Here is a 22,616-nt window from a genome sequence, read left to right as displayed (position 1 = left end):
GCCCGCGCCGCCGCCTGCGCGGAAAACCCGCCTGAGCGCCGTCAGGTGGGCGCAGGCACCGCGCGGGGCAGCCCGCGCGGCGCCGAGAAGGGGGCCTCGAAGCACGGCGGCGGCGGCGCCATGCCGAAGTCCAAGCGGGATCGCAAGGGTGAGCGCCCCGACCCCCGTCCCCCCTCCGCTTCTCCGGCCCCGTCCCCGCCCTAACGCGCCCTCTCCCCGCAGTCTCCCTGACGCGGACGCCCAGGAAGGGGTTGGAGGCCAAGCAGGCGCTCATCGCGGAGGTGAGTGCGGCCCGGCCCGGCCCGGCGCGGTGCCCCGCTGCCCGGCCTCCCCCTCTAACCGGTGCCTTGCAGCTGCGGCGATGCGTGGACACCTACAAGTACATCTTCGTCTTTTCTGTTGCCAACATGAGGAACAACAAGCTGAAAGACGTCCGGAACGCCTGGAAACACAGCAGGTGAGCCGGGGCGGCGGCGGGGGGATGCAGCCCGAGGGGCGAGAGCGGGCTGGGAGCTGATAGCCTTCTCCATCCCCCCCTTCTCCATCCCCCCCTTCTCCATCCCCCCCTTCTCCATCCCCCCCTTCTCCATCCCCCCCCTTCTCCATCCCCCCCCTTCTCCATCCCCCCCCTTCTCCATCCCCCCCCTTCTCCATCCCCCCCCTTCTCCATCCCCTTCCACCCCAGGATCTTCTTCGGGAAGAACAAAGTGATGATGGTGGCACTGGGACGTGAGCCGAGCAGCGAGTACAAGGAGAATCTGCACAAGGTAGGGGCTGGGGTTTAGTCCCTGCATCCCCAAGCTTCGCCTCGCTCACGGTGGCTGCATCGTGGAATCAGTGCCAAGGGAAACAGAGCTTGCTTGGGTCACTCTTCTGTGGGGGCTTTAATTGCATCCATCGGTATCGTGACACAAAAGCTCTGTCGCCAGCGGAGCTTTTGCGGCTGTCCAGGGCTGGACCTTAGAAGGCGAGTCCCTGGGTGCTGCCCGAGTCCCACAGGCGGTCTCTTTCTTCCAGGTCAGCAAACACCTGAGAGGCGAAGTCGGTCTCCTCTTCACTAACCGCACCAAAGAAGAGGTGGATGAGTAAGTACGTGTCTGTCACAGCCAGAAGTGCTGGGCAGCCTTTTCCTCCACTCGACTACTTCACTTGCAGATGTTTCTCTTAAAGCAGTGATGATCCTGTGAGGCTTTTCCGCTTGTTTTTCTCTGCCATCCCTGCAGCAGCAGGGAAGAAGTTATGGCAGGCCGTGCCATAATCCCCATCTTAGCCCAAGGATGTTCCTTCTGTAGCCCAAGCTCTCGTTCCCCAGGTGGTTCTCCAAATTCAAAGAAGTGGACTTTGCCCGTGCAGGGAACAAGGCGACGTACGCGGTGAGCCTGGACACGGGGCCCCTGGAGCAGTTCCCCCACTCCATGGAGCCCCAGTTACGGCAGCTGGGATTGCCAACGGCGTTAAAGAAAGGTACGTGGAGAAGGTGACCTTTGTTTTCATCTGTGTAGATAAGGTCTTTTAAAGAGAATGTTAAACAGTCGAGTAGAACGTAGTTTTGGGGGAAATCCAATGGCCAGCTTTCTCCACGTTGGCGGCTGCTAGTTCTTCTTGCGTCATTTTTCCCAAACTGATATCAAAGGACAAGTGAAATGACCAACTTTCTACCACATACCCTCCTTTCCTGGTGGAAACCACTAGGCCTGGCCTAACCTAGCGCCTTGACATCGCCTTCAGAAACCAGATGTGGGGCCTTTTTTAGAGCTGACCTCACCCAGCTTCTTGGGGGGCGCTAATACTTGGATGGAAAGGCACAAGGGCGGTGTTGGAGAGCGCCTTCCCTCTGCACCCTCCGCTTCGGCGGGCTCCCCCGCTCTTTGTGAGCCTCTTTCAAGCGCTTTCGTTCCTGCAGGAGTAGTGACGCTGCTTTCGGATTACGAAGTCTGCAAAGAAGGGGACGTTCTCACCCCCGAACAAGCCCGAGTCCTGGTGAGTAACGTCACAACACAGCGGCTGCGCGAGCCCCTGTCCCCTGCCCCCCCCCGCCGATACAAAATAATTAACGGTTCGGTTTAATCCCGCTGGGGGGTGCGAGTTCTCGGACGAAGGTGCATTGGTACTTGTGGGTACCAGCTGGTGGGGTGCAGCACGCACCCCCACGCGAGTGCTGAGACCCTGCAGCAGCTCTTTCGGCTCCTGCTGTGCTGCTGTTCCCACCTGGAAGGGTGTTTGCTGGCAGTGGTGCTGCTAGGCTGCCCCCGGAATGACGGATTTCTGTCTGTCCTTAGAAACTCTTCGGCTATGAGATGGCAGAGTTTAAAGTCACCATCAAATTCCTGTGGAATTCGGAGACGGGAGACTTCCAGAAGCTTGTGGGAGACTCGGGGGAGGATGAGGAAGAGGAGGATGACGACGACGCTGACAGCAACGAGGACTAGCAGCAGTCCTTGCGCTTGGACACCAGACAGTTCTACTCTGGTTTAGAGACAAAGAGGAGGATGTTTTCCTTCCCTGTTTGCACCCAGAGGACAAGGACCATCAGCTCAAATACGCTCTTCATAAAAGATGAGCTAATTGCGCTTTTTTTTTATATAAACCTCTATATAAAGCTTCAGATGGTTGTTGCTGCTGCTGCCTGTTAGTGCTTGACTACCCTGGAAATGCCACCTCAGCCCTGAAAGCTGGGCAGAAAGCGTGTGCATATAACGCAGCGCAGCGGGGAAGGTGCTGAGGGGTTGCTCTTCTGATAAAAGCTTCACGAGAAGCTGTTTAGCTCAACGTCACGGAGCGCCGATAAGGAGATGCCAGCCAGGCTGTGGCTCAGTTAAGAGACAGGGTCTGCGTTAGAAAAAGGTTTTATTCGTGTACGTAATTATTTAAGCACAACTGGGGCCTTCACCCAGTTGCGTCCCTTTTCCCCGATCAACCGTCTTTAAATCGTAGCGAGGGCGGCGTTGGGCTGAAGGCCCGCGAGGGGAGAAAGGCTGAGGCACGGCCCAAGGCGCCAAGTGCCGACAGCGGCAGTGGATCCTACAAAGCTTCATTAGTACAGGAAAAGTCTCAACCCATTTGCATGTCGATCAAGGGGGCAGGAGGGTGGGTAAGTCCCTCCTGTGCTTTGAGAGACTTCTGCTCACCTACGCACCCCCAGACACCCACTTGCTTCTCCCCACCCAGGCCTCTAGCGGAAATAGTTGGGGCAGTCGTGCGCAGTCAGGTTCCAGGCTTTATCAAAGGCCTCCACGACAGGCGGGAGCAGGGGACCCTCTTCACTGTAGTCGAGGTTCTGCTCTAGCTGCTCCAAGTTGGACATCCCAATGATCACCGCGTCTCCAAGAGGACCCTGGAAAGCAGCAAGGGGAGCTGCTGATCCCAAAAGAAACCTAGTTCGCCTCCCAAGCCACCGCAGGGCCGACTTTAAATGTTTCTTTCCAGTAAAGACCATCCAATAACTCTGCATGTTCAGACAACTGACACCACGAAGTTCTGTTCACCAGGCCAGAACATCTCCAAATCATGCCAACTCCTCAAAAGCTGCCAAATCCTGCGTTACAGGAACATTTTTGAGGAGATGGGGAATGTAACCATGAATTTCCTAGTCCAATGAAAAGCAAAGTCATCTCCCTGCAGGGAGGCTGTCTGGGCGGGAAGCCAAGACCCCAGGAACTGGCACTTAAAAATCTTCCAATCCTCTGAGCAGAGGAGCTGGGGGGGGAAATGCAGAGCTGACTTCTGCAGCCCGGCAGGCAGAGCCCCTGCAGCAAGGGTCGCTTTGGAAGGCCGCAAGCCCACGGGATGGGCAGATGAAGAGAGACCCGCTCGCAGGGAGGCGTCTCCCCGCGCGGGTGCCGCGCCCAGCCCTCACCTGCAGTTTGGAGTGGTTGTACAACCAGCGCAGAGCAGCCGAGGCCGGGCTTGGCGCACTGGGGCCGTAGGCATCTTTCAGAGCTCTTTCGACTAGAGTAATTCCTTCAAAATTGTGTTTTTTCCAGTACCTGCAAGAAGAGAAATCGCTGTCATTGCCCTTGGGACCTCCAGCGACTCTTCTATCGATACTCCAGTCAAGTACGAAAGGTTTTTGTAGCCGCTGAGGACTTCTGCCATCCCCCGCTACGCTGGGAGGCAGCTGAGCCTAAAACCCACGCTGCAAAGCTCAGGCACAAGCCGCAGCTCCGACCCCCTGTGCAGACGTAATCACGCTACAAGCTTCAGTCAGCTCTGCTCCCTCTCGGCCGATGATTACTGTGGTTTCTGTGCAGCCGTTCCTGCCGCATCTCCCTGCTCTGCTCTCGGCTCAAAACCTACCTGTCCCTGTAGGCTTGAGCCCAGTCATTCCCAAAAAATCTTCCAGTGGGCTGGCTGGTGTCCTTGTCCTCATACTTGTACTTGCCGGTCAGCAGCCCTCCTGCCAAGGGTCAGCAGCACGTTTAGGGCCGGGCCGGCTCTTCCGCAGCCCCCGCTTCGCGCGTTGTTGTCTCCAAGTCTCACCCTTTTCCCTCCCCGTACCTGCGAGCGGGTTGTAGGCGTAGAACCGCAGTCCGAAGTGTCTCAGGCAAGGGAACAGCTCGGCTTCCACCTGGCGAGTGGTCGCGTTGTACATACCCTGCAGAGACGAGGGAGACCAAGAACTCCCGAGGCTACCTCCGGCTGAGCATGGGCACCCGCACCAGCCTTCTCCCCACCCTTCCCCGGCAACGAGCAGCCTCAGGTCACGCGAGGTTACGATCCTGACTTTGTAAAGGATTGCAAGTAACGCACAGCCGTCCAGGTTCCACATCAAGGGAGGCTCTGACTCGAGCAACAAACACATACTCAGCTTTTTCTGAGAAGTGACCTCACTCAGCTGCCTAACCGCACGTGTCCTGGAAGAACTTCCCACGCTAACTGCAGCAGCTTCCCTTTCCGTGCTTATATCTGGCACGCCGGGGGGCTGCTCTGAGATTTGGGGCTCCCAGACCCTTCCCCACGGTGACTGACCATTGCTGTAAGGACACAGAGAACCCCCCGTATGCTGTTCTGATCTGAGCCCATGTGTTCTTTTGGTTGGATTCATCTCAGCCTCCACAAAAGACCTGCGGGGCCACGGCAAGCCCCCGCCCCTCACCTGGTACACAGTTGGCATCACCCACTGGTTGTATTTGCAGATGGTGCAGATTTCTGCGACCTCCCATGCTGCATAGTTCGAGAGACCAAGTTCTTTAAACTTTCCCTGCAGAGGAATAAAAGGGTATTGAGTTCCAGTTTTTAAAAGCAGAGCTGTACCAAGATGGTGAAAAGGACATTCACTGAATTTTAGCCGAGTTCTCTGCTCATCCCTGTCCACCTCTACTATGAGTTGTAAGACCTGACAAAAGTATTTCCCCCGTTTTATGTTCAAATTGAATGGCACTGTTAGATTAATGCAATTCAGGAATTCTTCTTCCCCCGTTACCAGCACCAATCTTAACCGAGTCGGCCGAAAGCAAAGTTCAGATGTTTTAACGTTTCCAAGAGCTCCTGAGAACAAAGGGCACCATGTGAACACGCAGTGGAGCGTCAGCTGTTTGGCTTTGCCCCGTGATCCCCCTTCCTAGGGTTGCGCAAACCTGGCGCCACAGAAGGGCCCGACCAGCAGCCCTGGTGGGAGGGAATCAAGAGGAGGTGCAGGCCCAGACTCCCCACTTTACTTCTTTGTGCAGCTCATTGCAGGCCCGCAGTGTCTCCTCCACCGGGGTCCCGTGGTCCGGGGCATGGAGGTAGAAGAGCTCCACGCTCGTCCTCTTCAGCCTCTCCAGGGACGTGGCCAGCTGCGATCGCACGCTCTCGGGCTTCAGCGTCTTCCCATCCCAGGGGTTGGCCTTGGTGGCAACTTCCACTGGCAGAAAGAAAGCAAGAACGAACAGGGACGTTTCCACCTTCAGGGAGGGAGCGGGGATAAAGGGGCATAACGCCAACGTTGCTGGAGGTGTTTCAGGGAAGGCCCTTCTGGGGAACCGTGCCTGCCTGGCAGGGGAGGCCCTTTGCCTCAGGGACTGCAGGTCTGCCTTGGAGAGGCCCTTCTCCTCAAGGCTCCAGGGGTGAGCGCTATCAAGGCAGTCTCTTCTCCTCAGGGATGGTATCAGCCTGTCAGGGAAGATCCTTCTCCTCAGGGAAGAGGCCTGAGGGAAGACCCTTCTCCTCGGGGAGAGAGCCAGCCTGGAAGAACCTTCTCAGGGAATGGGCCCAGAAGTCCCTTCTCCTCAGGGATGGTGTCAGGCCAGCAGGGAAGTCCCTTCTCCTCAGGGAGAAAGCCAGCCTGGAAGACCCTTCTCCTCAGGGAACAGGCGCAGGGCAAGTCTCTTCCCCTCAGGGACGGCGTCAGCCTGGCAGGGAAGCCCCCTCTCCTCAGGGAGCGGGCCCCGGGGAAGCCCCTTCTCCTCAGGGAAGCCCCCTCCCCTCTGACACCGCCCTCCCCCCAGCCCCACGGCGACCGGCCCCGCCGTACCGGGCTCCGTGCCGCCAGCCAGCAGCGTGCCCAGGATGCGCTCGGACTCGCCGCCCGCGTACATGTAGGCGGTGTCGAGGAGGCGGTAGCCGCGCCGCAGGAAGGCTCGGAGCAGCGCGGCGCTGGCCTCGGGCCCGGCGCGCCGCCCCACCTCCATGGCGCCCAGCACCACACCGGGACGCGCTCCCCGCGCCGCCATTGCTGCCGCCGCCGCCGCCGCCGCCGCCGCGCATGCGCGCCTGCCGCCGCCCGCGGGGAGCGCACCCGCCCCGCCCTCGGGGGGGGGGGGGGGGAGGCAGGGTCCGGGCGCGCATGCGCAGGCGAGCGGCGCCGGGTCGCTCCGCGGGCCGCTGCGGTTACGCGCCGGCTCCCACCAAAATAGGGAGTTTTGGACAAAACCCAGCAATAGGCGGCTTTGGGCACAAACCAGGAAGTTTCCGTCAAAGCGGGTTTGCAAACAAACCCAGCAAATTTCTGAAAAAGCAGCAGGTTTGCAAAAAAAAAAAAAACAACAAACCCGAAAACCCGGTTATTTCCCCCCAAAAGCGGCAGATCTGCACAAAAAATCCCGGCAACTTCCCGGAGAAGCAGCTGATTGGGCAGGAAAGCGGCAAGTTTCTGAAGAAGCAGCAGAAATCCAAAGGAAACCCAGCGAGTTCCTGAAGAAGCAGCGAATTTGCCAAGAAAAAAACCCACCCCGAAACCCCCAAGTTTCTGGCAAATTGGGTTTCCAAAGAAAAAGCGGATTTCCAAAGGCGAGCGAGGTAAGTCCCTGCTCCTCAAGGACGTGCTGGTTGGGTTTTAGTTCTTCTTTGAGGCCAAATCCTGTCGGGCTGACGCCAAATCCTGCCGGGCTGATGCCGTCCCCGCCGGGTCATCCCACCGGATGCAGAATTAAGACCAGTAAAGGTGTATTAGCCAATAATAAAGTTTTTTTGCAACACCAACCAGCTTCCAGCCACAGCCAGAGGAGCCGTGAGCTTGTGGCTACTATAAATCTATTTTTCCCCGGTGTGATTTAATTTTTTCCCCACGTTCTCGCGTTTTCCCCAGCGTTATCCCAACAGTTTCGCTGCCAGACGCTGACAAACATCCCTCCTTCCAGCTGAGGCCATGGATGCGCGGCGCTGGAGGGGTCCCCCCCCCGGGAATCTTTCCGACTGTCCCAACGGCTCCCACTGGGTGATGGATGTGTTCAACGAATGCGCTCAGGACGGCCGGGACATCGCCAGCGTCGTCTTGGGTCTGGTTTCCATCTTCTGCTTCGCAGCTGCGTCTTTTCCGTGAGTATCGCTCCCCAAAACCCGGCCGAGCCCTTCCCTTGGCACCCCGCTCCTCTCTAAAAACCAAATTTCAAGCACAAGCTGCCGGAATGACGAATTCTCCCCAGCAAAAGCAATCTGGGCTTGGAAAACCTGGGTTTAACAGGAGGAAAGGGTGCGGGTGCTCCAGCCCCAAAGCCTTGTTTGTTATTATGTTGTTATTCTCGTGCTTGGCAGCTGCCATAACCCACGTCAGCCAACTGCAACGCAGTCGTTGCAGGTCATACGTGCGGAAGAGATGTTTGCAGGAGCCCTGGGCTTCTTGGAAGTGCTGAGACAACGGTGGCAGAGGGAGACGTGAGGGGGTCAGGCTCGGTCTCGGAGGATCATCAGGTTATTTCGTAACCAGACAGGCGGTTTCTGCAACCGGTGCTTCTCCTCGCTGCTTTCTGCCCCAGCACGAGGGAAGGATCACAAGGGCTTGAGCCCAGCGGGTCGCTGCGAGCACCCAGCGGGTCGCAGGACTTCTCGCAGGGGCCGGTTTGCAGAGGAGCACGTGGCTTTGCTGGAGGAAATCTCAGTTTTTCCTCCCTCCCGAGTGCTTTGGGCAAGTGGCCATTGCGAAATGATCCAGGTGGGAAGAACGGGGAAACCTGGGGATGGCTTATAACCCAGCTGGGGGTTACAAGCTTGTGCCTCTGCCCGACTCTCTCTCTGCAGGCAGTTTTACCAAGCCTGCAAAACGGGCATCATGGACCGGGCTCTCTCCATCTATTTCCTGCTGGGATGGCTGGGCGGAGACCTCCTGAACCTCATCGGTTCCTTCCTGGCCGATCAGTTGCCCCTGCAGGTACCGACTGAATCGGTGGGGCTGGGTCGGCTCTCAAACACCCCGAACTCCAGGGAAGAGGGATGGGACGGGACGGGACGAGTGCTGCTTAATCCAGCACCAGGAACCAGAGACCCAAACAGCCCAGGGATGCTCCCTTCTCCCCCCAGGGACACTCCCTTCTCTCCCAGGGATGCTGGCTGGTCCCAGCCATCAGCTGGAAGCCTTTCTCCAGGTAGGACCAACCCGTCCTCCTCCCCGCAGGTTTACACAGCGGTTTACTACGTGCTGGCAGACCTGGTGATGCTGTCTCTCTACCTCTACTACAAAGTGAAGAACCGGGGCGGAGGATGTGAGTTGGGGTTCCGAGGGTGGCGGGGCCCCGCGCTCCCCTTGGCACCTCCTTCGGGCTGGCTTGTCCTCGGCTGCGGAGCCGGGAGGGGAAGCAATCCCTGGGGGAGACGGGGGCAGAGATGCTTTGCAGATGCACTGGTGTGGCCATGAGCTGCCTCCCCTTCCTTGCTGGTTTGGGGTTTTCTCTTGGATAACCTGAGCACCTAGGAAAGGCAAAGCTAGCAAATAGCCACCAGCCATGCCTGGGGCTTCTGCAAACTGCCACGTGCAGTGTCTGGGTTGAAAATAAACCCTCTGTGGGTTGTATTAAGTGTAGGAAGAAATTACTTACCCATAGTTACGCCGTGACTCCATCGAGCTGGAAACTGCGGCCAGAACTCTTGACTGAGGCCAGCGCTTTTAAGGGAAGGGGTATGTCACGGGTTGAGGCTGGGCCGGCCACTAACAAATGACAGATGCTCTCTATGAACCCCTCTGCCCTCCCAAAAGGGAAAAGGAGAGAGAACGAGGGAGAGAGACTTTACGGTTTGGAAAAGAAAACTAAAACAGCTTTAATGAAATAATAACAGAAGAAAAGATAATAATAAGGAAATAATGAAATATCTACAATATGTACAAATCGATACACCACCAATACCGAACCCAACTGCCCCACCCTGATGACGACACGTCCCCACCACGCTGCAGGGCTGGCCCTGGGGCAGTCCCAGGCTGGACTGGGCAGCAGACAGGGACGGGATGCAGGAGCTGGACTCAGGCACTGGATTCAGGGATGCACGGGTCGGGATCAACGACAGAAGAACAGACAGAGTCCTCCTCAGGTGTCGCCATCGAAGAAGAGCGAGAGACCCTCGTGATCTCTCAGCTTTATACTGAATATGACGTCTATGGGATGGAACACTCCGTGGGTCAGGTTTGGGTCACCTGTGCGGTTCGCTCCTCCCTGCAGGGGTGACCCTTTTTTGTGCCTGTGACCCTTTTCACTCCCGCACCCCAACACGGGGTACAAGATTTAGCAGTGACCGTGGTCGCTACAAGAACAAGTATAAGCAAGGGCCTCTCTGCATCCCATCCCTTGGTACTGACTGTAACCATCAGGCCTTGTCACTGCTGGGAGCAGTCACTGTCTGGAAAAACATGCTGCTGTTTCAGAAAGTGCCGTTCGTTAGAGGAGACTGAACTGAAAAGTTAAAGCACTAAACCAGAATTAGTTCTGGTTTAGCCCAAAGCAGGACAGGGTGAAATTTTCTGGCTGTTTCAGGGACAGGACTCCTCTTGCAATTAATGGCAGCCTTGGCATGGTGGAGAAGTTCCTCCCTGTTCAAATGGAGTAAAACGGGAACCTGAACAGTTCTTGCAAGGCTTAAACAGCAAGAGAAAACCCACGTTTTAGCATTGCAGCTTTCTGACCACACACAGGCTTCCCTTGGGACCTCGGGAACTGTTTAACTTATCAAAACCATTTGAACTTATTAAACCAAGTGACACTTGGCCCATCAGCTCTGTAGTTTTGTTAATGCTGGAGAGCTTGTTTACAGAATACAAGTCCTGCTGTCGAAGCCGGGCTTGCTGTGGCAGGGACTTGAACACGCACCGTTGTGAGTTAAGACAGGGAAAAGCTTTTAGACAGCGGGGGGAGGGAGGATGATTCTTAAGAGCCCTAAACCCGAAGAAACTCAAATGCTTTCGGTCTGCTGAGATAGGAGCAGTTTCCTCCCTGATAACTTACAAATTGCCCGTATCGCTGCGAGATAAAACGCCCGCGGCAGCTATTGCCCGAGTGACTCGGTGCTGGCCGTGCCGCCGCAGAGATAAGAGAGAGCTTGAGGGTCTCGTTACCGGGAGGGGGTCCTGGCCCCCACCACGGCTGCTGGGCTGCACTGGTGGCTGATGGAGGAGCCCTCCCTAACCGGCCTCTGCTTGATTCCCTGCAGTCGCTGCCCCGATCAACGCAGCCTTCGTCTGCCTTTCCCTGGGGACGGTGTCGACCGTCTCCTTCCTGGGCAGAGGTGCTGCCGTGGCGCAGGACCCGGTGACGTTTAGCGGGAGGTCTCTGCTGGCCGCTCGCGTGGATGAGCTTGGGTCGAAGGTGAGCTGGTTCCTAAATCCGGGTGATGGGGGGGAGAGAAGTTAAAGCACCCGGTGGGGTGGGCATGTCCTGCTGGATCGGTGTGACCCCACTTAATGCTCAGGGGGGCGAGGGGCAGGTGGGAGATCAAAGGCTGGGTTTTGGCCCCGCTGCCGCCTCGGACGGAGCCGTGGTGTGGTGGTAAGCGCGTCTCTGAACACACAGCCCCCACCCCTTGCCTTGCAGCCTTTCACCAGGAACGAGATCATCGGCTTCGCCGTCGGCTCCGTCTCCTCCGTGCTGTACCTGTGCTCCCGAGTCCCCCAGATCTACACGAACGTAAGTGCCGCACCGTGAGCGGGGCAGGACAGCAGCCCGGTCCTGGGCACCCCCTGGGGTCTTGAGGTTTCAGATTAAGAGGGGCGGTGGGATCATCTTTCCTTTTTGCTCAGCGATCCCAGGTCCCCGTCTCTGATCGTTTCATAAGGGACTATTTTTCTGTATTTCTGCTCTGAAACGGGATTAATTTTGCTCCCCTCCCTTTCACATACCAATATTTTGAGGGTGGGGCTTTCATTTTGTCTTCATGGACAAGCAAAAGAGGAACTAAAAGCCTCTTGGCATTGAGTCACATTTTTTCTTCTTTTTTTTGGGGGGGGAGGGTGATTAATACTACTTTCTAGTGAGATTTCGGAGGGCCGCACCAAGCTCCTTCCTCTTCTTCCAGTACAAGAGGAAATCCACCATCGGGGTCTCCTACTCCCTCTTTGCTCTGGTGATGCTGGGGAACTCGCTCTACGGCCTCAGCGTCCTCCTGAAGAACCCCGAGCCGGGGCAAGGAGAAGGCAGCTACGTCCTGCACCACCTCCCCTGGCTGGTGGGCAGCTTGGGCGTCCTTTCCCTCGACGTGGTCGTATCCTTTCCCTGCCAACGCCTCCCTCCGGGATCGTGCTCCGCCGCCAAGGGAGCGATCCCGGCTTGGGGCAGGCAGGAGCGGGTGGGATGACGCTGCTCAGAGGTCACTTTTGAGCTGTGCTTGCTCACCCGCGTGCTGGTGAGTAATTTATGGTGTTGCAATAGCTGAATGCTTCAGCCCCTCGTTTGCATTAAGCTCCTTGTCCTGTTTCTGCCTCTCCTGGCACAAACAGCCTTTTTTCGGGTGGTGAGACCCAACGCGTCGCTTAGATCCACCCTTGCGTGAAGAGCCTTAACCTCTTCTCAGATCTCCTTCCAGTTCCTCGCCTATCGGAGGGGAGGAAGACCCGGTACCCGCGAAGAGAGGGATGCTCTTCTCAGCGAGCAGGGGGACAGCTTGGAAAGCTGACGAAGGGACCTGCCCCGGAGCGAGAACAGGATGATGCAGAGGAGAAAGCTGGCCTTCACGCCGGGCAAACCGGCCCCTCCATCCTGGTGGCTCTTGGGAGAAGAGAACCTGAGCCAGGGGCTGACATGTTGTGCTGCTAAGACACTAAGCCCAGCCAGGTGGCAGAGGATGCTGCCGAGAGGCCTCGTGCCTCTTTGATACCAATGATGCTGTCGGGATAAACAGGGAATTTTTGGATACCTCAAAAGGTTGGTCTTTGCTGCCTTTAGGCCCCACGGCCGAGCGTGGTCACTTCTGCTTTACTGCTGTCTCTCAAGGGCCATCTGGAGCTTCCTTGGTACTGGCAAACGTGGGAAGAGCCTAAGGGGCTGCGGGGAGGGGACAGAGATGACCGACCTGTCACAAACACGAGCACCCCTTCCCTCTGTGGGCCTCGTGGCTCCACCACTGAGCTCCTTCTGGAAGATACGGCCGTGGCTGGGACCAGTTCAGAAGGAAGGAGCAGTGTAACCAAAGAGTTTCAGGCTGCACAGACCTGTTCTAACGAGCACGGCCCACACCTCTATAAAACCAGTCCTTGCCCCACGTGCCTCCTGTTGTGTTTTGCTGGTTCCTCTGGCAGCTCCTGCCTCTTTCTCAATGCATCTCACAGTCCCCATTTCTCTGACTTCTCATTTTTTTTGCCTCACCCAGGTTTTAACTGCGTGGATTTCTGGGGGGGAGTTGCTCCATCACTTTCTGGTTAACTGCGGAGGTGCTTACCCAGGCAGAACATGCTGGCACTCTGCTCCGTCAGGTCTTCCATCCTGCCCTCTCTCATTGATCAATTTATCCCCAACTTGATGATTTTATCCCCAACACTGATGCATTTATCCCCCACACTGATACATTTATCCCCCTCTCGGGGCCCTGCCCACCAGCACGGTGGCTCCTTGACCACAGAACTGGAAGCAGCAGCATTTGGGCGGGCAGAGAGCGGCGGCGTAGCCACGAGCCGGCGCCTCAGCTCCCATGTGCCGAGCTACTTCTGCTGGGGAGGAGCAGCTCAATCTCACCGGGCAACAAGAGGAGAAACCAACTGAAGCTTGTAGGCCCTTCAAGAAAAGCTAACACAACTTTTTAACCCAAGAACTTTCCTTTTCAGTCACTCTTGGCTCTTCTTTTTGCTCCCTTTTTCTCCCCCCAGCTACTTTCCTGACACCCAGCGCTTCCCTGCTGCCCCCCCACGCAGCACCCCGCTCCGCTCCCCTTCTAGGCTGAGCTCGATGATCAATATTTCACAATTCCTCAGCCAGTCCCATGACATTTATCCTTGTTTCAGAAAGAAAAGTTATTTTTTCAGGCTCTTTGACTCCATTCAACAAAGCTGATGCCTTTTTCACTCCATTAATTCACAATTCTCGTGGTCAATGGGGCCGCTCCCCTCTTCCCCATCCTCGAGCCAGCAGGATTTCCTCTGCTGTCTCCCTAGAAATTGCAGAAAAACAATTCAGATCCGGTACCAATACAACCCACGAGCAGATTCCTGGAAAGACAGAAAGCGCAGCTTCGTGAGACCTCAGCACCTCTTTATTACAGATAGAGACCCCGGGGCTTGGTTTTGTGACAGGAGTGGTTCTTAACCTGGGCTCACGTGTGCTGGCTCAGCCCTGGAGTGCTGGGAAGCAGGTTGGTTTGCCGAGAGCTGGATTTACTAAGCCGACCTACGCAGGGGGATAGGATGGGATCGGGCACACCTACCTGGCGGAAACGAAGGTTCATGACGGTAGATAGTTGCCACCAGCTCTTCTTAAAGCCAGGTTCTAAAACCTTTAATATAAGGAGGTAAAAAAAAAAAAAAAAAAATCCATATATTTACATGCCAGCAGCCACCAGGGTGGCGGTGGATGGAAATCGGTGTCGCAGAGGCTCTGGCTGAGGTTCTCGTCCCTCTGAGACCGTAACGCAGCCCCGTCCCCAAAGGAGCCTGCGATTTCCGATGTTGCCGAGGCAAGCGTTACCCGTGAAGTTTATCTGAGATGAGACACTTCCACTTGGGCTCACGGGCACAGAGATGGCTTTAGAGAAGGAAAACAACACACCCCCACCCCCACCCCCGAAAACGTCAGCACGGGACAATTGGAAACAGGCAAGAGGAACCACGAGTCTCCCCGCTCCTGGGCTACCACGCTCCTTTCCGAGCTTCAAGAGTTCACACAAACTCATCTCCAACTTCAGAAAAAGGCTCTTCCTCAGCCAGAACCAAGAGGCAACGGCCAAATCTCAGCGTGTTCCCCCTGGGGATCCCAGCTTTCGGCGAGCGCACGCGCCATTCCCCAGCCTGCGCCCCTTCGGAGCCGCGTTACGGACCGGAGGGTAAATGCTCCGGCACGGGACCGTCGTCCCCTGCAGGTGTCTGGATGTGCAAGAGGTCACATCAGAAAAGCAAAATCAGAGCGGGGTAATCGATAGGAACGGCCAGCAGCCTGGACTGGCATAGATTCCCCCCGATCCCGGCAGGCAGGCGCAGGAAGAGCCCAGCAGGGATTTGCGTTCTCGACTGCGCCCGGACCGTGTTCGTCACAACCGAAGCCCGTTGGAGGAGGGAGCGGACCTGACCCTGGGCAAGGTCCCTCTGACCGCCAAGGATTTAAAACCAGGGGAAACCAAAAAAGTCTAGACGAGGCTCACAAATCCCACAGGAGCTTTTTTTGGGGCGAGCATCGCCGGTTGGAGCCACCCACCTCCAACCGCCAAGGAACCGCCACGCCTCCCCTCCGCCCCCCGCGGCGTTTCGACACGCAGGTTCCCCCCTGCTGGGTTTAACGCGCCCAGCAGAGCCGGGCTGATCCTCCTCCCCTAAATAACACCCGTCCCTGGGTGCCCGAAGCGTCCATCCCGGCCCCCGGCGCTGGAGTAGAGCGCGCTGGTGCCGAAGGGCCGCTCCCGGGGCGCAGAGCAGCCGTCCGTCCCGCCCTCTTTACAACAACCGAGTTTCAGCTCATCTGGACGCAAGAAAAAAGAACATTCAAAAAGCTTTCTTGCCTTCGGCGGCCCCACGACCCAGCGGGCGGCGGGATTGCCGGCGGGTTCAAGCCCTACAGCCAGAGCGACTGCTCCCAGGGAGGAAAGCGTTCCCAGCACGAGCCCCGGGTCGCGCTGCAAGGAAGGAAGGAAAGGGAGATAAGAAGGACACCAAGCGCACACGCTGCTTCCTGGGATTTTTTTTTTTATTTTTTATTTTTCGTTTTAGTCTTTTTTTTTTCTTTTTTTTTCCTTTTTTTTTTTTTTTTTCTTTTTTTAGTATGGAGGCTCAAGTATCAGATGTAGATTCAATTTAAGCTTTACAAAAAACAAAATCAAAACAAAAACCCCTTTTGCATTCCATAAAAATTGACAGAAAAGCGCCTTGGAACCAGGCTATAGAAGAGCAGAACTTTCAGCAGGTCTCCTAATCGACGTCTCCTTGCAACTCTGGTTTAGTCAGTATAGTACAACACCGAGGAACACCCTCTCTTCCCTCCCTCCCGCCAGCCAGCCCCTGTGCCCAGCCCCCAAACATACGTGGAATAGATTTTTTTTTTTTTTTTCCAGTTCTTCCTCTTTCACACACCACAGTATTTAATAAATTTTTGTTTTACATTTTTTACACCAATGTAACAAAAGGCAGGAGGGGGTGGGGAGGAACAGACAATGATCCATGTTTATGCGTATAAATGGGGGAGGGTGGAAGAGAGGGGAGGGGGAAAAAAATACATGGACTCCTACAGAAACGTAGCCTAAGGTTTCAATAGTAAAACGTGGTGCAAAGTAGGCCTCAGAGACTGAAAAAGTTTGTACGGCTTTATTCATGGGGAGAAGATGGCGTTGCATGGATAGTATCGAATGCAAATTGTGACGTGACGGAACAGAAAAGGGCAAGGGGGGGATGAGTTTTCTAAGAAAGGAATCTAACGAGTGCATGGCATGTCTTGTTAGCATGAAGAGTATTTTAACTTTGCTGCTTTCTCTTCAAAGCCTCCACCAGGTCGTTTTTAAGAGCTTCTTGTTTTGATTTGTCTGCAAAAGTCTGCACAGACCTGCGGGGAAGAAGGAGACGCAAGTCAGAGGGGATGCAGGTGGGAGCGGGCGGGTTTCAGAGGTCGTCTGGCACGGGAGGCAACAGGAAGGAGAAGCACCTCAACCCAGGCTCAGAGGAACCACAACTCAGCTTGCCTGCTTTGACCCGGGAAGCAGAAGGCGAAGGGAACGCTTCAGTGAGTACGTCAAAGCAAAGGTCACTCTAGCAAGGACGGCACCAAGACACGCTTCCCCAGCAGCTCCGCTCCGCCTCCAGCTGCCGGAGGGAGATTCCCAGTTACTGGTTTTTTACGTGACAGGTTGGGAACAAGCCCGGTGCACCGCCAGCGAAGGGGGTTAGCGCTCGCCCAACGCCCGTGCTGGGAAGGCAGAGAAAAACCAGCGTCTACCCACGAGCGTGAGAAGGGCCGGGCCGGGGGAGCTCCTGAACCCTTTTTGCAGACTGTTCACCCAGGGTCGAGCAGCCGTGTCCAAACTTCCCTCCAGCGTATCCACCAGGGGGAAAAGCGGCCAGAGTTGCTGTTCTCCAATTTGCTTTTCCAATTTGTACCTTACCTAAAGGAACTGGTGAATCAAAGCAGCCGAAGAAGAGCAGAGATACTGTCAGCAAGACTAGGGCAGGGGCTCCCTTTTCCTAAAGGTTTGGTTACAGAAGAAAAGCCTCATCTTGGAGGAGTCACCTTGGCTCACCGCCCTGTCAGACAGTTGCGGAGGAACCTCCATTTTCGGTGGCACCATACAAAATTTCCACTTTTAAAAAAGCCCTCGCGGACAGACTACTACTACTAGACTTCTCAGGAGTTGCTACCACCGGTTGGGATCCAGTTTGGTTAAGATTTCTCCCCACACAAACCGTATTTCACACCCTCTGCAGTGCTGAAAGCTACTTTATTTTGCCTGGATGCCGTCTCCTGTAAACAAGGCTGCAATTTGTGGCAGCTCTTTTCCTAACGTTTTCATAACAGTATTTCCATTCTCTTCTCTCTGGAGACTTCCGCTGCTTTAACACAAATATATACATTTTGTATTTGCGTTTGTGACAGGCTCAAGAAGTGGTTCTTGGCCATTATCAACAAATAGCACGTTTTCCCTCTCGTCAGCTTAACGTGTGTAAAACAACATCTGTAACTCGTCAGGAACTGCCGTGGCTGGTTAAAGGGGCTCAGGGTTAGGCACTGCCGTGCGTCCTGGACATCCCGAGCTCCGGAGCAAATGAGAGCACACAAACAAATGCCTCGAGGGCTGTGCGGAGCACAAGCGATGGGGGGCTAGAAATGCTTCAGCAGAGCTCGAGCAGGGCTGGGTTTCAAGCTCCAAGGCGATTCAAGACCCACCAGGCGAACAGGGGATGCGCGTGTGGGGTGAGCTCACATTTACTCAGAAGTCCTAGGAAGTACCAGTCATATTTATTTCTTTTTTTTTTCTCAAAACTGTGAGACTTCCAAGATTTCGTTCCTTTCTGCAGGGAGGACACTAAGATTAGAGGGAGTTTCTTCACTGCAGCGGGGTACCAGAGCTGTACAACACTGACGGTGCACAAGGGCCCAAGTCCCGGGGCCTCTGGATCAAATCAGCCCCAGCGAACACCGCTGTGGGTACGTGACCACGGGCTCCTCTCCTGCTCCCAGGCTAGAGTGCCAAGTGGTAAATCCTGCCACGTTTCAGAGCGCGGTATTGCCAACGGGGGGAAGGGGTGGAGTGACATTTGAAATAAAAATCACAGCATTTAGTTGGCCGTATTCAGAAATAACCCTTGGGTGAAACACGGATCAAACGTCGCTGATCAGTCTGCGGGAGTTAGGGGTTAGTTCTGGTCTGGGTTATCATGCAGAGGTCTTGGCTGGGTGAGTCCTGGTTTAGTGCTGGTTGTCACACCTCACAGGCAGGGGGTACCTGGATTGGTTTAGTTATCAGGCTGGATGTAGATCTGGCGCTGGGTCAACACTTGAGAAAGCTCCCTCTGCAACTGCTTATACTTTTGGTTGTCGGGGATAGCATCAATAGATCTACAGAGAGCAGTTTGGAAACGAGGGAAGTAAACAGGGAAAAGAACAGTCAGAAGAACTCAGTAACACAGAGCTGGTATTCTGGAAACCACCAGGAGCACACTGAGGAAGAGTAAGTGTAAATACAGAGGTTAGAAGAAACGGGGAAAAGGCCGGAGGAAAAGCCAAGGCCAGATGCTCTGGGTGTTACCAGTTCTGAGCAGATCATCTCACCGATGCACAAAGAGCCACGACTCAAACTGAGCAACAATGGGGAGACACAGGGAATAGATTCAATTACAAAAGCTTACGGCAATGCTCACAAGGAAAAAGACTGTATTACATAGTTCCTTTTAACGGTAATAAATGCTTCCTGGCTAAACCCCTGCACACCACAAATGAAAGCAGAGGCCTGTTATGAAACCTGGGGTTTGGGGGGGGAAAAAAAAAAAGCCAACCCAGCACAGCTGCTCTCTCGGCTCCTGGCGACTCCCCCTGCCCACGCTGCTAAGAAGGCAGCACAAAGATTTGTCAGCACCATTATTCTACCTTCTTTCCCATGTCAGTATGGGAGAGAACAGCAGCGTACTTCTGTGCCGTTGGTTTGTTCTACGTGATCGCACTGTGCCAGCAGCTTTAAACTAGCTGCAGTTGAAAATGAAATTATGGGGCACCACAGTTCTGTCCTTTCTTCTCTGAGCATAAGACCTGCCAGCTGGGGACTTCTGTGTAAAATCCCTGACCAGAAGTGAGCAGGGGTTGAGAGGCACAGTACAGTTTCCCTACAGAAAGGCACCGGGGGGTTTATTCACTTCATCTGCTCTACTGCACTGCGACCAGCGGCGTTGAGAAAAAGACAGAATTTACAACAAAGTCTAAACACCATTAACGTCACGACTTAATTCTGGGAACAACTGACTGTTTTTAAGAATAGCAGAAAGAGAAGCCAGAATTTAAGTACAACTTTCTGGACTGTGAAGAATAAAACTCCAAATTAAAAATAATTCTGAATACAAGTGCTGGTAATTAGGCTATTTTCTTCCTGGTGAGGGAACAAGGGATCAAAACAAGTATTTCTATAGTTACAAGGTAGAAGTGTTCCCTCAACTCCACACAACAAACAACGTTTCCGAAGCCCAGTGAGGTGAACAATTAGGGACACGAAAAGACTTTGTGTAGGAGCGGGGAGCAAAGACAGGCAGACCAGAGCTCGGCTGGGGACAGCACCACAGGCACCGCAGGGGAACGCAGGGAACCGGAGGGGGTCCCACAGCCAGCTGGAGGGCCCCTTACCTCAGCCCATTAACGATGTCCTTTGTTTTTCCAAAATAAATCTCATTCAGTGTACTTCTGATTTTGTTTTCCATGTCCTAGAAAAAAAGTAAGAAACCAGATCTTTAGTCACGTCGGCTGTTTTCAGGAACGGTGCACTTACACCCTTCTGGTGTGCTCACCCTGACGCACGACACGAACCACGGTTCCACCCAGCAGATTCCTATTTAAATTCTCACAGAAGGCAGGGTGAGACCCTCTCTCTGCTCTTACCAAAGAAATAAAGGCTTAGCTCTGTTCCTGTCCTCTCCTCCCTGCTCCTCAGGCTATGAGATGTCTTTCCGGGCCACGAGAGGGCAGTTTCTCTCCAGCTATCAGCTTCTCCACATCCAGCTGCAGAAAATGCATTTCACCCCATCCTGACTGTAGCTCCCTGGCACTGAACTGCACGTCAGTCATTCAGCGTAACCAACAGGTCAACAGGTTGGTGCTTATGGGTTCCTTTGAATTTTTGAGCCGGCAACACGTTCATTAAAACTGCACAGCAAACAGTTTTGAGAAAGATCTTGCAAATAAGCAGCGTTTTTTCATTGGGTTGCTTTCACTCAAGCCAAAAAATTAGAAGAGGGATCAAAAAAAGAAGGACCTGCCTTCCTTCCATTTCCCAGTTCCTTTTGAAAAAGCATTATAGTCTATTTCAGTTGAGAATTTCCTCCTCTCTTGCCCAAGTGGCTATGGAGATGAAGGAAATCAAGAACATTCACACAGGACAGTGCCAAAGCCCAAGAGGTTGATGCAATCGCACCCCTCACTCATGATGCTGAGCACACATGACTGACAGCTGCCATAAAATCAACTACTAAAACCAGTTCCAGTGGACGTAACAAGCACTTGATACACACTGAACTTTCAGTTAAAGGGACAGTTCTGTGTAACACAACCTGACTTTACGTAATTCTGCCCAAAAGTGGCAATAGTGGCATGGAAGTAGGAAATTGTTAATTAATTCTGAGGAAAGGGCCACTTATTTTACAGGAAGGTTATTGCTGTAATGAGCAGGAGACAGCGCAGAGCGGCGGGTTTGTATCTACAAACGGTTGGAAGCCACGCTAGGAGGAGCAGTGAGCCATCAAAAGCTGAGCCACGTTCACACAATTAGTCTTGATACAATATGAATAAATAACTTGTTCATAAAGACAAAGGCAACAAAATTCTTAGGCACGGGACCAAATATGGGCAAGAGAGTCTGCAGCAGGCTCAGGCTGCAGCGGCTTCACAGCACTTACCTCTACCAAGCGTCCGATATTGGCTATGTGTGGAGAGGAGTCGCTCACAGTCTCATCTTTCTCCATCTAGAAAACGGAAGGCACATTGGGAACATGGAAATCTGATGGTAGACGTGTGACAGCTTTCCTTACCAAAGGAAGGGTCTCAAAACCCAAGAGGAACTACTCTTCCGAAGCGCAAACCGGCTAGAACGTACTGAGAAATCCCCAGAGCCTGACAAAGGCTCCCACGTTGATAACAGAAGCACAGCGTAATAAAACCCATGAATCACACTAAAACCCTGCTGCAGATCCCCGGTGTAGACAGGCACTACAGTAAAATGGTCCTTCCCTACCTCTAAGGGGCTGCAGGAGATCTACGGCAGCGAGCGCGCGGCACGACAAGCAGCACGGCCGCGCAGCGGGCGGGCGGGAGAACAGGGTCGGTGTTGAGGAGACGCGCACAGGGATGGTGCTGTCAGTTTAACAGCTGAGCTACCCCTGCAAAACCACCTGTTTCTTTTAATCTTCATCTCAAACGCTACTTCCAACCACACGTGGGACACGACAGAGTCTCCACTTTCAGGATCTCCTGGCAAAAGTAACCCTCAGGCATTATTTACCTTCCGGCAGAGAGGGAAGGTAGAAAACCCGCAAGTACCTGCAAGACTGGTGATGATTTAAACTACTGCAATAATATGGAAAGAGAAATTTGACAGTTTGTAAATCTTTTTTCTTTCCCTTTCAGGCCAAAAAGCTGAACCAACATTTACCTAACTATTAGGAGGGAGGAGGTTCAAAGCAGTAAGTGTGGGGGGGGGAATGAAGCAGACTGCCTCTTGCAGCAGAAATTCAGAGTTGGATCAACTTCAGCGTATAGCGACACCAAGCTCTTAGCGTAGTGTCTGAACAGCAGACAGGTACCTGAACTAGGTGAGATTTTTCATCACTGAGATCAAAAATCGGGAGCTGTTACTGCAGAATGCAATACTTGCTTTATTTCATCCGACTTTGCCCCATATACTGTCCATTCAGGGGCCAGGGCTGACCGTCCACGATCTGTGCCAGGGAACAGACCATCCTCCCCAGTTCTTGAGAAGAAAATTCTGGCTAGACATAGACAAGCTGTTGAACATCAGTCCCAAGAACCTCAACTGATACAAGATGTGCTGAGATGGCACGAAAACAAAACCGGGAGAAAAATGTAGTGGGAAGAACAGTCTTCAAAGGGTTTCGCTAATCCCACTGAATTCTCTTATCCATCTGTTCAGATCCCTCCCTCAGGGTAGAGTTTAAAAATCTGGGCCAGCTACAGGTTTCTTCTAATAAGCCAAGTCTCTAACAGGCTTGAGGAAGCATGTAATTTAGTTGGAACCCTGAAGGCAAAAGATAACCTAGAAGAGGGGGGAGAAAGAGAACAAGGACGTTTAATTTTTCCTTCAGATTGCAGTCAGATTGTTTACACGTACTGGAGACATGCTGCCTGGGGAGCGGATCCAGTTGCAGTAGAGGGAGACTATAAATCTGAACTACGCAAACACACACATCCATGTTATGGTGAGTTTGGGAACTATCAGCAAATTGACCAAATCTGGGGCAGCCGGGGAGCTGGCAGTGGGTCATTTACTTCCACAGGCTCCCCACTGCGTCTCCTCGACACCTGGACAGGCCGAGCTCGTTGGTAAGCAGCAGAAATCTGAAAACAGAATTATTTTTTTGCAAAATGTAATTCTTACATCCCCAT

At 54.0% G+C, this 22,616-nt stretch overlaps 4 protein-coding genes across 5 annotated transcripts in view; 2 read left to right on the top strand and 2 right to left on the bottom strand.

Annotated features, from left to right (window-relative positions):
- Positions 1-117: 117 nt before the first annotated feature.
- MRTO4 (MRT4 homolog, ribosome maturation factor) lies at positions 118-2,605 on the top strand. The gene is made up of 8 exons (XM_086476129.1): positions 118-148; positions 223-281; positions 354-457; positions 686-767; positions 1,018-1,085; positions 1,313-1,464; positions 1,904-1,980; positions 2,280-2,605. The coding sequence occupies exons 1-8, from the start codon at positions 121-123 to the stop codon at positions 2,427-2,429; spliced, it is 720 nt and encodes a 239-aa protein (XP_086332255.1). The 5' UTR covers positions 118-120; the 3' UTR covers positions 2,430-2,605.
- A 223-nt stretch (positions 2,606-2,828) lies between these two features.
- On the bottom strand, positions 2,829-6,671 carry AKR7A2 (aldo-keto reductase family 7 member A2). Its single transcript, XM_086476125.1, has 7 exons — positions 6,455-6,671; positions 5,658-5,845; positions 5,096-5,200; positions 4,498-4,594; positions 4,297-4,396; positions 3,857-3,986; positions 2,829-3,334 (listed from the first exon to the last, which is right to left on the bottom strand). The coding sequence occupies exons 1-7, from the start codon at positions 6,651-6,653 to the stop codon at positions 3,173-3,175; spliced, it is 981 nt and encodes a 326-aa protein (XP_086332251.1). The 5' UTR covers positions 6,654-6,671; the 3' UTR covers positions 2,829-3,172.
- A 522-nt stretch (positions 6,672-7,193) lies between these two features.
- On the top strand, positions 7,194-12,590 carry SLC66A1 (solute carrier family 66 member 1). Its single transcript, XM_086476139.1, has 8 exons — positions 7,194-7,218; positions 7,560-7,737; positions 8,437-8,566; positions 8,810-8,897; positions 10,834-10,988; positions 11,214-11,306; positions 11,695-11,880; positions 12,190-12,590. The coding sequence occupies exons 2-8, from the start codon at positions 7,568-7,570 to the stop codon at positions 12,289-12,291; spliced, it is 924 nt and encodes a 307-aa protein (XP_086332265.1). The 5' UTR covers positions 7,194-7,218; positions 7,560-7,567; the 3' UTR covers positions 12,292-12,590.
- A 3,509-nt stretch (positions 12,591-16,099) lies between these two features.
- CAPZB (capping actin protein of muscle Z-line subunit beta) overlaps positions 16,100-22,616 on the bottom strand; it is a 60,280-nt gene continuing 53,763 nt past the window's right edge. The window contains exons 6-9 of one of the 2 annotated variants that reach the window (XM_009948718.2): positions 20,894-20,959; positions 19,629-19,705; positions 18,244-18,356; positions 16,315-16,349 (exon numbers count right to left, since the gene is read on the bottom strand). In XM_009948718.2, the coding sequence (XP_009947020.2) occupies positions 18,254-18,356; positions 19,629-19,705; positions 20,894-20,959 (246 nt within the window). In that variant the 3' untranslated portion in view covers positions 16,315-16,349; positions 18,244-18,253. Of the gene's footprint in view, positions 16,350-18,243; positions 18,357-19,628; positions 19,706-20,893; positions 20,960-22,616 lie in introns of both variants that reach the window. The other variant, XM_086476360.1, reaches the window with a different exon arrangement.

The sequence above is a fragment of the Leptosomus discolor genome, chromosome 20 (assembly GCF_034619465.1).
Source record: "Leptosomus discolor isolate bLepDis1 chromosome 20, bLepDis1.hap2, whole genome shotgun sequence".
Taxonomy (NCBI): domain Eukaryota; kingdom Metazoa; phylum Chordata; class Aves; order Leptosomiformes; family Leptosomidae; genus Leptosomus; species Leptosomus discolor.
This window is presented reverse-complemented; position numbering and strand designations above follow the sequence as displayed.

Coding starts and splice junctions, on each gene's coding strand:
- AKR7A2 (XM_086476125.1), bottom strand. CDS start 6,653: ATGGCGGCGCGGGGAGCGCGTCCCGGTGTGGTGCTGGGCGCCATGGAG. Junction 5,846..6,454: donor GGCTGGCGGCACGGAGCCCG/GTACGGCGGGGC, acceptor TCTTTCTGCCAG/TGGAAGTTGCCACCAAGGCC. Junction 3,987..4,296: donor GCTCAAGCCTACAGGGACAG/GTAGGTTTTGAG, acceptor CTCTTCTTGCAG/GTACTGGAAAAAACACAATT.
- MRTO4 (XM_086476129.1), top strand. CDS start 121: ATGCCGAAGTCCAAGCGGGATCGCAAGG. Junction 1,086..1,312: donor ACCAAAGAAGAGGTGGATGA/GTAAGTACGTGT, acceptor CTCGTTCCCCAG/GTGGTTCTCCAAATTCAAAG. Junction 1,981..2,279: donor CCGAACAAGCCCGAGTCCTG/GTGAGTAACGTC, acceptor GTCTGTCCTTAG/AAACTCTTCGGCTATGAGAT.
- SLC66A1 (XM_086476139.1), top strand. CDS start 7,568: ATGGATGCGCGGCGCTGGAGGGGTCCCCCCCCCGGGAATCTTTCCGAC. Junction 7,738..8,436: donor TTCGCAGCTGCGTCTTTTCC/GTGAGTATCGCT, acceptor CTCTCTCTGCAG/GCAGTTTTACCAAGCCTGCA. Junction 10,989..11,213: donor TGGATGAGCTTGGGTCGAAG/GTGAGCTGGTTC, acceptor CTTGCCTTGCAG/CCTTTCACCAGGAACGAGAT.